At 38.4% G+C, this 14,165-nt stretch overlaps 1 protein-coding gene across 1 annotated transcript in view; it reads right to left on the minus strand.

Moving 5' to 3' along the window:
- Nucleotides 1-1,343: 1,343 nt before the first annotated feature.
- MTMR12 (myotubularin related protein 12) overlaps nucleotides 1,344-14,165 on the minus strand; it is a 33,642-nt gene continuing 20,820 nt past the window's right edge. Inside the window, exons 10-16 of the mRNA XM_002191417.7 lie at nucleotides 12,299-12,423; nucleotides 9,676-9,754; nucleotides 8,038-8,108; nucleotides 6,892-7,064; nucleotides 6,031-6,198; nucleotides 5,066-5,227; nucleotides 1,344-4,074 (exon numbers count right to left, since the gene is read on the minus strand). Of these exons, the coding sequence (XP_002191453.2) occupies nucleotides 3,499-4,074; nucleotides 5,066-5,227; nucleotides 6,031-6,198; nucleotides 6,892-7,064; nucleotides 8,038-8,108; nucleotides 9,676-9,754; nucleotides 12,299-12,423 (1,354 nt within the window). The 3' untranslated portion in view covers nucleotides 1,344-3,498. The remainder of the gene's footprint in view (nucleotides 4,075-5,065; nucleotides 5,228-6,030; nucleotides 6,199-6,891; nucleotides 7,065-8,037; nucleotides 8,109-9,675; nucleotides 9,755-12,298; nucleotides 12,424-14,165) is intronic.

The raw sequence follows: 14,165 nt of genomic DNA on the forward strand, positions 1-14,165 counted from the left end.
TTGTACTCAACATGGAGGTGCCGTCCTCAGTAACTGTCTTTCCAGCTCAAGTATCAGCTCTCCTTATTTTCTGTGTTCACTCCTCTCAAGCTAACTCTATTATCCCACCAAGTTCTGCCATCCTGCAAATGCTGGCAAAAAGCATTTGTCACATTGACTTTATTACAAACCAAGAAAAAGGAAGCAAGACCCTAAGAAGGGTTTTGCCCCTTCCACTCCTTGTACCTCCCTAATTCACCCTGGAAGGGTATGTATAGTTCTGTACACAGAATGCTTTTTTCAGACTCAGCTAAGTTCACTACTCATATCTTCTTCCTGTCCCAGAAACTCAAGTCCTTCACACAATTTTTAAAGATTCATGCAAAATCTAGCTCTTTGTGAATGAGCACCCAGCCATAAATACTGCATGAGGTCTCCAGGTAATTTAGAATGAAGGTCACCTCTGCTGTGACAAAACTAATCCATTGTAAGAAATCATCAGCAGAAAGTATTCACCTGCCTCTGGAAGAAGTCATGTTTCCTTGTTTCAAGCACAGGTGGAAAAAGCTTCAGCTGGAGCAAAAGATCAGGAGGGCAAGCTGGCTGTAAACACCTTAATGAAGTAAATGTTTGTATTCCTTTATGCTGCACATCAATAGCTGAACCTTTTCAATAATGAATACAGTCTTAAATCAAAGCCAAGTGGTCAAAGTACAATTGCTGGTCTTTAGCAGGTGTGGGTGAGGCAGGGGCACACCTTGTGGTACAACATGACCCACAGCTATTGCTGTGTGGGGCTTAAAGAACAAAGCTGGCAAGGTCGTCTAATGTTCACGGGTTTTTAAATGTGTGATTAGCACTAATGATGCCTTTGACCAGGGGCTAGCAATTTGTAATGTCTTGAAAAAAGTGAAATTTAATCTTGGTACTCCATAGCTTATTGTGGCCACCTCAGTCCATCTCCAGCACTCAGCTGATTTAAGAGACACACCCCTGTGGTAATTTCAAGAAGTTGCTTAGTGTAACAATGCAAGAACAAATTTCACCCTGGACATGGGGGAAGTATATTACTAAGACAGAAACAAACACGATTTACTACCCCTCCAATACAGACAACTCAGCAGACAATTTCTAGATCACCTTTAACTTCCCACAGCTATCCTACTCCACTGCACTGTGCACTGACCTGTCCTCCCTCATGCATTGGTGGCATCAGAAGTACAGCCAGATAAAAACTGGACAATAACAGTCTGTAAAATTCAGGATATAACCAGAAAAGCCTTGACACTGCAGATTATCAAGTCTGCTGTGATTTAGTGTATCACTTGCAAAGTGGATCTTAAATATACATTCTTATTTCAGGATGAATAGTTCAAAGGGTATTTTATTGACAATCTTCAAACAGCCTGTTGGAGAGAAGTAACAGTATTTAACAAAAAGAAGGAAAAAAGAAGATTGAAACCTGTAAAACTGCTAGCTTGCATTCAGTGTTAAAACTTGGAGGTATAAACAAAAGCTTGGAGTAAAAATATGAAGTATATTTCCAATCTTTCAGTGCAGAAAACCAGTAACAATGGTATTTACTCTACATTAGAAGTGTTCCCATGTTCAATTCCAGATATATACTTCTCTTCTATATATATTTCTGATAACTTATGTACAAATAAGATGTACAACATCTGTTCTTTAATACAAATATGTAATCTTCATGATTGAACCATTACAACAGTTTGATCAAAAGTATAGAAAAATCATTTTAATTTTTTTTTTGATGGCAGCATTTAAAAAACTCCACCCTTGAACCCAAATGACCTTAGAAGGACAAGTATTTCTTCACTGTAATAATACACTGCTCATTCAACATGCAAAGTATTATTGCATACATGAGTCACATGAATTGCAAGTAAGTCTGAAGGAAATGTGCTGTACAGCCCATTCTAGCAAGTGCTAGCTGTAAATATCACAGAAGAAAGCATAAGTACTACTGTATTTTTAAATAAAACAAACTCAAGTATTGTCTTCGCACTAAGACTTTAAGGCAATTAAGAGCTGGTAAGCATCAGTTTGGCATAGCTGCATCAAGCTCTCCCCTTTCCCAGTAATGATAATTTATTTTTAGAGGGCTGCTGATGAATTGTTGCTATATATTAATACAACTCAGTATGAATTGATAAGTCAGTAACAAAAGTTTAATATCCCCAGTTTCACCGAGCTGATCAAATTCAAGCAACAGTTTATCCACCAGCTAAATTTTCCAGCACGGACTTCTAAATTGTTATGAGAACAGAGAAAATATTCAATGCGTAACCTCTCAGTGTAACTCATTTTACGACTTGAATCCGTTCTTGGGGTATTACAGAATTTAAGGGTTAAAAACAGATCTGACCATCAAATAATATTCTGCTTTACAAAGGATAATTATTTGCAGTAAAAATTTGTACAAACATACACACAGTAGATCCAAGTCAACAGGCATTTCTTTATGGCTTCTTTCACTGAGGTACTGTTGTAACATCCAGCAACAGGACACAAGTGTTCTATAAACACCACATTCATAAGCTGTACTACCAACTCATGACAAGTGGTAACAGACTGAAAATCCTGCTTTGCTGCAGGACTACAGGAAAAGAGTCTTCCCTGCTATGTGGAGAGTCTCAGTGCAAGCTACAGAAAGCCTTAAAGGCAACTGGCATAAATGGGGGAAAGTTCCAATGGAATTCTCCCTCTACTTAAAATGAGAAAAAATACTCATGGCAAATTGAAATCTCATTCATTAAAATTAAGAGCAAACATAAAATCCAAGGCAGCAAGGGCATGTAGCACAGCAGCCATACATTAAGACTTGAAATGTGTCATTAAGCTCTTGCATCTGACCTTTGAGCTAAGTGCATGCACAGGCTCAGAGCAGCCAGCCTGTGACCATGACACCACACAGACCAACACTGACAAAGGGGAAGGGGCAAGCACATGACTTCTGTTGAGCCAACTGCAGACAGAGAACTTCTGGTGACCACGAGAGTATTCCTCAGCTGTCAAAAGCTGGTTTGTGAGTGCACAGGTAGTTGCATCTTTCACTGTTTACATGTGGGGGGAATTTGCAAATCACAGTACTCCACTCCCAATACTCTTAGTGTAAGGGGAAAGATGTTCTGTTAAGCATAACTGCATATTGTTGCCATATGCATTTATCATTCCACCTTTACAGCAGAAAGTATTCTTTTGCTGTTTTTCTTTTTTTTTAAAAAAAGAGTGGCCATACTGTTACTACAGCCAAGACTCCCATTTTTATTACACTTATGCTAAAAATATGGTTCTGCAATAAATATTGTTAGAGTGAAATGGAAGTTCAAAACATGCTCAGTTACTTACAGCAAGTAGTTCCTTCCAATCAAGGATTTTTAACTCCACAAACCCATTAAACAGTTTGCAGATGCTCAAGTTCCTTATATGAAGATACAGCACAACATTTAAAACTCAGTGCTTAGCCACATACAACTCAAACTGTAATCTATACACACGTTATAACATATCCCCACTTAGATCAACAAATTCATCATCCCTCTTGACCAAGTCATCTTCATCTTCCAAGTCTTTCCAGGTGCTAGTGGGTAAAGCTGGTTTGACAGACTGTCTCTGCAGTAAAGCAAATGGAAATAAGGATGACAAACGGGCAGAATTCCTTAGCATAGGAGCAGAATGTACATCTCCAGAAACAGATTGACTGTGCTCTTCATCCATTTTCACCTGCAGGCTTTGCACTTCCTCCATCAAATCCAAAATCTTGGCAGCTGTAGCTATTGTTCCACCACCATGAAGCTGGGCCTCAGGAATCCATCGCAGGTAACGCTGTGCCCAGACTTTGATTTCGGGGCCATCGATGCGTGGCAACAGAAGACCGTGGTAGTCGACAGGTTTGCTATGCCAGCTATCATAAAACTCCCTTAAGCTATTAGGGGGTTCATCTGAAGAATTTATGAACTTGCCAATTCTCTTACCCAGAATGTTTTTAATTAAATGATCTGTTTCCTCCCTGAAAAATCCTCTCTTCGTGGAAGGCTTTGCTGGTGTCAGTGGCAAAGAAAGTTGCCGTTGATGCTTTAAGAGGAAAAAAAGGGAAAATAAGCAGATAAATATTAATAGAATGGAATTTCAGAAAGCAGTTTTAAGAGAAAAAAAAAACAAAGTTGTATTCAGAAACCTCTTGAAAACAACAGTCACTTGACCTATATAGAAAAGCAGTTGCTGTGTTTAAATTGTTACGTTTCAATACATCAAGTACTTTACAGAGCATACTGAGTGTTGCCAGCTTCCTTCCCAGCTAACTAAAAGTGACACTGATAAAACAATTTTATTTGAAAAAGCCAAACCCTTTGCTTACATTTAAGTATTGCCAGTATCTGTGTTTATTTTAAGCTAATTAGAAATCAGAGAGCAGTTTATTTATAGGTTTTCATCCAGTGGTCCCTCACTGCATCTCGCATAAATGCTGTAGATCATACTGGCAGTGTATCACATGAGAATGTTTTATACAGGACAGAATTTGACTAATGTACTGCAATTGAAAGAGGCTACTCAAAATTTTAAGTTTTCCCTGAGTTTGTGCTATGCACTAGAAATCAGGTGTATTCCATCTATAATCCTCCATACTCCTGACAGTTTTTTTGCTGCTGTTGGTCCCCCTCCCACACACACACACACACTCCGGTTACACTCAGACAAAATTAGGGAGGCAATTACAAACCTATGTATTTCAGACAGGTACTCTATGGAACAACTAAATTAACTCCCTTCAAACACACCATTCCAAGTCATCTGAGTATTAAATCTCATGAGCTACCAATACACTTGCATAGAAGTATGAAGAAAAAGAATCCCTAAATTCATTGCTATGAACTATAAAAGAGTTATTTACAATTGAGGTGCATGGAAACTGGGTTCATAAGATCCAGGTGGGTCTGAGGTACACATGTATTTTGTAAATTAAAAAAAATCTGCACCAAATACTTTCACTGTGAGTACATTTGAAGTAAGAGATGTGCAAAATATTTCTAGAATTTAAAAAACAGTTTAGCAGCAAATATTTTACTTTGAACCGTGCAGTCTTCCGTTGACTTCTATCTGGTTTTGGTTTCTCTGCATAAAGAGGGTTGTTCAGAAAAGCCAGGGCCTTGGGGTCAAACTGCACAGACCAGTCCCACACAGTAAGGAATCTGAAAGGACCACTTTGTGTCTTGAGGCATTCCCCACTCTGCCAAAACAAACAGGTCACATTTAATACTGCTAGAAGAGAATTCTGACCAAGTCAAGGTGAAATAAAGAAACTGGCTTTTCAGACAAAAGGCCATGGAGTTGCAACAACACTCTTTGCTTTCTGTGTGTTCAACAACAGTGCATTAGACCTTCACAGATGAAAATAAAGTTAAACAGGCTCAGAAAAAAAGACATTTTGAAACTTGGGCAAGAGACAGACACTTGGATTCTTCAAACACAGGGGGCATGTTAGGATTCCAAACACCAGAAGTTGTAACTGCAGTCATGCAGTACTACTGGTCTAGATTTTATGATCAACCATTTGTATGAAAGACAGTAATCTTCACTTTTTCCTTTGGTCTCTGTGCAGCCTTGCAGAGGATACTCACATTGCTCCCAGCTTCTTAGGCTAGAGAAGAGCATGAACCAAACATAAATGAATATTCAGGAGATGTTAATTTTGGTATACAACAGAATATACTATACAAGAATTTCACAGATAACTTATTCTGCCATACAGCTGAATATTCCTTGTAGGTTAAGGAATTCCAATTTCACTGAAGGACATTAAACATGAAACTGCAGCTACGTATTACAGGTAATGTATTCCTTCTGTCATCATAAACACCTAAGTCCTGAACTTGCCTCCACATAGCCAAAATTGCACTTGTTCACCCTTCAAGGCAGTTCAATGAGTAAGGAAAAAGGTGCTGTTGGGAATTAGCTGGTTTTGAGTGTTCGTTGTATGTTGGTCAAACTCATTCTCCAACACACTGCATCCACAAAATACCAAACCCTTACCTTATTCGTGTCTCTTTGATGTTGAGAGTTGAAGAAGAAAGTGCTAAAAATAGGCACATAGAGGCTGTCTGACAAGACAGTTAAGTAAGTTTCTGTGAACTCAAATGCTGGAGGATACTGTTGTACCAGCTGCCAAACACAATTTAGCAGGAGCAGAAAAACAGGAGCCTAAGTACACAAAATATTTCATCAGTTTAAAAAAAAGTTAAAATTGTTCCACCATGCAAACTATTTCTTTTATAGTATTCAGTGTCTCCAAATACAAATCTTAAGGCAACAAGCCTAAATAACTACAGAACTGCTGCATGTACATTTGGCTGAAATTTGAAGTAGTATTACCTGAGCTATCCATGGCCAACTATTGACAGAAGAGATGAGCACTTTCTATTATGAATTTGAAAGTTGCCACTATGAAGCCTTTCAAAGTTGGCAAAGCAAAACTAGTTTATAGCAATTCTTGATCAGAATTAGTCAGTTTATACCTATTACTTCCATTCAAATAGCAATCTGATCTAGTCCCAAAGCACGACAGTAAAACGTTAATCTCCAGCTGTGACAGGAACAGGCAACTAACTTGAGTTATTTCTATGGATGCTACTACCATTATCACAGTTTTCAAGGACACAGGACAGATGACTTTCAAAAGACCCCAAGACTGGGAAATTCTACATCTGTTCTCTTTAATAATAAAGCCATTGCTGACTTCTGAACAGCAAAACAGTGATACTATACAAAGATCAACCCATAAAACAAAACACAGAAGATCTTCAGAGTAACTGGAACTTCTGGACTAACAGGTAAATCCCACCTCATGCTGAGTAAGCTTATAAATAGTAAGGAAAAAAATTTTTTAAATCATACCTCCTCTTTCTCACTTTTGTGTAAGTGGTTACAGCGATCCAAAAAGCCATGTCCCCCAATCACCCACTCCTTCTGAATAAGGCTCTGAAACCCTGACTTTGTTCTGCTGTATGAATCCATCATGACTTGCACCAGACTTGAGATTACACAGCACAGATCAGTAGCACTCTCTTCTACAAAGGAGAACAGAAACCACATTCTACACTGAGCCATTCCTCAAACATTATGTAAGAAAGCAAAGCATTGTCATGTTCATACACACAAAACTGTATTTCAGAATCAGAGCAGCACAGATATTTTTGCAGGCCAGAGAGAAGTTAATCCATGATTCCAAATTTAAGGTCACTTACACATTTATCCTAGGAAAGCACTTTGACAATAAAACCTACAAGCCCCAACCCTTACTACTGTAACTTGCCTGTGCCCTTCTGTCTCCCACAAGCACACACTGCCCCACACAGCCATTTGTCCTTACTCTTCCTATCCTCCACACCTCTTTTCACAAGGTATGTAATTGCCTCCTCATGCAACATACCAAAAGGTGCCTACAGAAAACACCTCTTGCCTGTGCTAGGTTTCTCAAATGGCAATATGTGTGAAAAACTCAACTAAATGACCAATCCAATAGTCACTTAATGGTTAACTTTAGGTTTGGTTTTACATGTGATTACTCAGTCCACAAAAATAAACTGTTCAACATGTTTACAGTAAGCATATTATTCCATGTATTTTTATTTAAAAAAGAGTCTGCAGAATATCCAACATGTATCTAGAAAATATAAAGGTTATTTTTCAAAGTTTTCATATAACTGGTGTAGATATGGTTCCCCTGCCCCTTAAAGTACAGCACAGGGCCTAGGAGACCTTAGATAAAATAAACTGGGAAACAGGAATGTTACCTCTTCTTTACGCAAGACTCTCCTGCCAATTTATCAGCTGCTTTTTCATTCATATCGTGGAACTGTGCTTACCATATTTTCTTTAACTACAGGAAGCATTTCCAGAAGTGTGGGAGATTTAGGTGTCTTACTTGAGTGCTGTAAGAATTTTAGCAAGTCTCTACCATAATTATAAATTTACAGCTTAAGCTACTTCAAAATGAACTTAAACAAATCAATATATAGGACTATGTCATTAAATTCTTACCTATGAGGAGAACATTTGTATGCTGTATTTCCAGACACTCAGCAACTTCTATGGCTTTCTTCAAGACTCTCCTGTTTTGGTACAGGAAAAGTTGAGTGAAGTTTCTTATATTAGTTTCCCCTAGACAGGGTTAGAATGCCATACTTGAAATGTCACCAGTTCTTTAAAACACACAAAACCCATGCTCAGTTTGTGTAAATTAAGAACTGCTTAGCTTCAATGGCCACATTTTATTTGGCCATTAACCATGCATTTTCAGTTGCTATGATACACTACTTTATTCTGGATCAACAGCTGCCATCACACACTGAAGTATTGCAATTGCAAAGAACCAGATCTTTATCCTGTAAAGAGTCAACATCACCTCATTTATGTTCTAATATCCTACATTCTGCATTTCTTCCAAAATCTGCTTTTAAGAGGGAGAGGGAATAAAAACTCAGACGAAAGTAATACAGAGAACATTATTATAACAAGGTTGACTGAGTGGAATTACAGGTCACATAAAACCAGATGTAACAGTGTTGGTTTCTAGACTAAATTTTCATAAAGATAGTTATTCTTAGCAAAAGCCTGCACACAAATTAGGATTCTTGCAATATCGTAGGTCACTAATAGAAGCTGACAATTTATTTCTTAAGTGTGGAGTTGTCAGATTCTTCTTTGTTCTATCATCTAGAACATGTGACAAGGCATTCCTACTAACTACAAGAGCCAAGAACAGGCTGGTCCAGGAACCAACTGGACCCAAGTATGGAAGTTACCAGTCTCAAAACAATCTAAGGATAGGGACCCAGCCTGGCTTTTACTTTAAACTACCTGTGATCTTGGTTATGTCAGTGAATTTCTCAGAGAGCCTTCAATAAACACACACATTTAAATTCTGGATTAATGAGTTAATTGGTAACTATCAATATTTACTGATGTTATTAAGACCAGAAGGGACTGGAGCTGACTTCAGAAGCACCCCATGGTAATTAGTTGATTAGAGAATAAACTGACAGACAAAAGAGCTAGCACAAAGTAACACGGAAAACAAAACTCCTCAACTTTCCACTACAACAAGCCTAAAGTTAGCCAACACCATTCCAACAGTTACTCACTGTGGGCTGCTGAAAGAAGAAAAGAGTACTTAAGGAACAACCAGCAGAGCAGGGGGACAAAACTGAGAAGAAATGTCCTTTTATAGCTCCTTAGTGGACTAACATCTTGAACACTGCACTTCACCTCATCCTCGAGGACATTACAGAAGTGGAGAGTACAGAGAAGAATGGCAAGGCCAGTCAAAGACACAGAATAGTTTCACACAAGAAACAAACAGGATTCTTGAGTTTGGAAAGGAAGTGACAGTGCAGGATGGAAAATACTGGATCTGTATTTTTAACTGGTTCTCTGGAAGAATTGGAATGATTTGCTATTTCTCATATTCTTTAAAGTGGAAGGCTTAACAGAAGTCTGCACTGTTAAAAACACTGTCTCAAGTTACAGAAATAAGATATATAAATGGGACCATAAGCCTGTCTTAATTTTTTTTCCTCCTGGCAGTAAAGACTTCAGTTTCAAAAAACTAGGTAGAAAACCCACTACAAATGCAATTACCAACAATTTGAAACACAGAAAGTTGAGGATACAGCAAACCTGATTATTTCTAGCCAGTTTGTGCTCTCCAGTAATGAAAACCATTTCACATCAGTTGCCCAGAAGTCTGTACTGTTATCTGCAAAAAGAAGAGAAAAACAAAAAATTGGTTTGTGCACACATACACAGTGATAATTAACAGCCATCCATTGAATTACCTTCAGTTATTAACAGTTACAAAGCAATCAATACTAAAGAGTCAGCAAATCTCAATCACTATTAAAGTTGATACTTTATAACTAAATAAGGAAGTGAAGTAGTCCTACAAACATCAGCACCATAGCCTTTTAGAAAAAGTAAGTTGAAGGTTCACCTGGCAATCAAACCAGGTGAATATATCTGTTGATAAAATAGAAAAGGAATAAACAAGTTTACTTGGAGATGATGATCTACATAAAGCTTAATCTAAAGACACTGGATTTTGAAAATCATTACCATCAGAGCCAGAGACATCAATGGGTTTTAGAAGCAGGTTATAAAAACTTATGGAATGTAAGATTACCTGAAAAATGTTTTGAACAGTTTTTGCTGCAACTAAAAGAGGCATTAAAATACATAAGCAGGGAGGCCAAGTTCAATACCATAAATCCATTAAACTCCTATGAATTTCTCTAGTACTTTTGTAGGTTTTTTCAAATGCCACCTAAGTGTCCATTGCTTTTATTTCTATCAAAGCCAGTCAACAAATATTGGAAAGCTTTCACAAGCTGATACAGTAAATTAAAACAAGAGTAGTTTACATTTCCTGCATGAGACAAACCTTGAAGCACAAGGTCTACAATGATTCCATTAGTGAGAAATCAGATACACATAATTCCCTCCTCTCTCATCCTTTCCATGACAGCTTCAGCTCCACATGTTTCTGTGTAACTGCCCACCTTCCAGTGCCTCCCCAAACACTTCCAGTGTTCAATTTCAGCACATTCACACACTTCTGTGTCTGCTGCATCTTTCACCTATGCCGCAAATGCACAGGCATATATGTGTTTTATTCCTGTAGCTGTGCTGCCTCCATGCCTCTGCAGCTCACCCTGTTCATTACACAATTTAAACTCCTCTCACAATTTCTTTCATCCTGGTCACAGAAACTAGTTCTCCACAGAAATACTGGAATGCATCTTCAAAGTTCTGTTCCATTAGAAAGTTTTCACCAAATTCCACCACCCTCACAGTAAAGAATTTTTTCCTAATACCTGATCTAAAGCTGTCCATTTTCCCTTGTCCTGTCATTTCATGCTCTAAAGTTCCTCTAGTTCTCTTGTAGCACCTATAGGAACTGGAAGGTTCCATAAGGTCTCCCTGGAGCCTTCTCTTCTCCAGGCTGAACAATCCCAATTCTCCTCACAGCAGAGGCGCTCCCTCCCTCTGATCATCTTGGTGGCCTCCTCTGGGCTGACTCCAGCAGGTCCCTGTCCCTCCCGTGCTGGGAGCCCAGGGCTGGATGCAGTGTTCCAGGTGGGTCTCAGCAGAGCAGAGCAGAGGGGCAGAATCCCCTCCCTCCCCTGCTGCCCACGGGGCTCTGGATGCAGCCCAGGACACCTTTGGCTCTCTGGGCTGTGAGTGCCATGGCCAGGACAAGTTGCCTGTGCCATATTAACTAGGCACATACAGGACAAAAGTAATGGTTAATGTGTTCAGACTTTAAAATATGGTAATAAAGTCATAAATTTCTGTAAGATCTTAGTACTTCTGCAAAAGGTTACATGAATGTTTTTCTCAAACTGAAAGTGCATATTGCTGTACCCAGTGACATACAGTCTACTAATAAACCATATTTTAAACAGCAAGAACAAACACTTACTAGATGGCAGTTTAAACTCGTTCCCTTTTGCATGAATAATGATATGAATAACGAACAATGATACAATTACATCATTGAAATACACAGTATTTCATGTCACTCATTTAATGACTTAAATTCAAACTTAGGCTTTTTTCCTTACAGAAGGTGAGTTACTAGAAATCACATAAAAAAGTAATTATTTTTAGATCTTAAGATTCACTGTGGATTTGACAATGTATTCCAGACAAAATCCTCACAGTGAAACTCAAATACTTCATATTAGAAGTGGAGTGGAGCTTTTTTCATCTCAAGAGGTGAGGTCGAAGTGTTTCATGACAGCAAAATAATTGCAAAGTCTTAGAAGAAAGAAGGCTGAAAGCCTAGATCATACTTTCACATGGATCCCATTTGATTGCTTTCTAAAGGATAGAATTTAAGCAGCTTCATATGTTTTGAGATGTGACCAGTGTGTAACAAAACCTAGGGCAAAAGTTAATTAGCAGTCTCTACTCTTGACAGAGCCTAAAGGCTAAAAGTTGGGCCACAAAAGACTAAAAATCTTCCCCACAAACTTCATTCCAGTTAAGTGTTATCCAACTAACACTTAAGACTCCACTCCTTCAAAAGCAATTTTCAGATACTGTGACAGCTTAGCAAGAGGTAGTTAAAACAAAGAACTACAAACCTCCATGCACATCCCAGATATAAGCACAGTCTTCAGTTACATATTTTAAAACCTGCTTTTAACCACACTCAAAATCAAGACAGCAATCAAGAAAATTACGGCACTCAGGAGTCACAGCACATTATTGTTACGCTTTGCTTTAAAGTCTGACTTACCTATCAAAAACAGCTGTTTAAATCTTGTGTATGCAGTCTGGATATCTTGCAGAGATGGAAGGCTGCTTGACAAGTCATCCATCTTCAGGAGCTCATAGGGAGGTTTGCTAATTGTCTTATAGATTCTAAATCAAACCATCAAGAGATTAAAACCTTCTGCTCCACAAGTCAAAAAATCAACTATTACCACTGAAGACAAAGTTAATAGGCATGATTTGTCAAAGAGCTATAATACCAGAAGACAGACACTCTGGAAATCTAGCAACCTCCATGTATTTCGAAGTAATGTCTGGAAGCTTGCCTACAGGCTTATAACAAGATTTGATGCTTTTAACCATGACACCAATAAAATTATACTATGCCTATTTGTGCAGCTATGAATATTACAAGCACTATTTGATTTTTACTACTGTTTCTTTAGTATTTTCTTCACTAGACACACCAAAGTCACTTAACTAGGAGGCTGCTAGAGCTGTATCCTGAAAGAAGAGATGGATAGAAAACACCCAAAACTCCCAGCAGAAGCTTACAAATTCTCTTGACTTTTGCCAAGCAGATTCTGATACCTAGCTGCTAGGTCTTCTAATGAAACACACAAATAAAGGAAATTATTTGGATTCAAACAAGACAATGTATCTTGCACTTCCCTACATATATACAGATTTTTTTCCCTTGAAGCAGAGGAAAAAATACCAGGCCAGATGATGCTTTAGCTTGGACCCAGAGCATTCCCCTTCATTCAGGTTCCAGAGCTCAGATGAGTATCAGTGCAGTAACTACATCTGCTGTCACACTGGCCTCTTTATTATCAAGACCTGGGAAATTACTCTAGCTCATACTCCAGAAGTCAGGTCTTGTGGGCAGTTTTCCAGGCAGAACAGAGTGCTTTGCTTCCTGCTTTAGGTGAGAACTACAGGAATCCACATCAGAAACACACGTTACCAGACCTACTGGAAGATGTATCAGATCAGAGAAGTGAGGGAAAGCAATTGCTGGCCAAATACAATCCTTCTTTCAAATGACACAGCAAATAACTTATGCTGCGAGATCAGGCTCTGAACAGCTTTTTTAAAAGGATAAACTGCTAATTGTAAAGATCTGCTCTGTGCCTGAGTTCAGACTATTGCTATAATGGCACTTGAACACACCCCGATGGCAAATTTGTAGATATATCTCAGACTCCAGTGATTAAACACCAGTACTGCACAGCAAAGAAAACCAGCAATACTGCCCCAAGTTCACATAGCCACAGAGAAGGGATCAAAATATCAGAGGATACCTGGTTACAGATTACAGTTAATTTTATTTACTTCACTTCACGAAATAGCATTAAAGACAGTTCTAAGTCATATAATATTTCCCATTTCAGGGTAGAAATATTAGAGAACCTGCAGGAAGGGCCACAACTCTTTCCTATGCAAGTATAATTAATTTTATAAACAAAAGCAGTTATAAGAGCCCAATCAAGCTCTTTTCTGTTTTTTTCTGTGTGATTAACGGGTCTCCATCTATAACGAACAAGGAGCCAATGTTTAATGTACAGATTGTACAAATGAGTCTGATCTAACAGGTGGCTGTTGAGAGAGAAGTTCTGTCTAGGACAAACAACAGTTAAAAAAAAGCCAAAAATAAAGGGCCAAAAGTCATTGCCTTTACAGTCAGACAGCTGTGCTCCTTCCCTTAAGTTAAACTTGTCATTTTTCAAACTGCTGAACTAATTCTGTTTACTACCCCCTCTGAAAAAGTGTTGTCTGCCTTCATATCTGAAAGCTGCAGTAGTGAATTGCTTAGGCTGCCTCAGATATTTTAGGACACCTTACCTCAAGTTATTTAAGAACATGAACCTAGCTCCTCTCAGAAGGTGGCA

This window comes from Taeniopygia guttata, chromosome Z (genome assembly GCF_048771995.1).
Source record: "Taeniopygia guttata chromosome Z, bTaeGut7.mat, whole genome shotgun sequence".
Classification (NCBI taxonomy): domain Eukaryota; kingdom Metazoa; phylum Chordata; class Aves; order Passeriformes; family Estrildidae; genus Taeniopygia; species Taeniopygia guttata.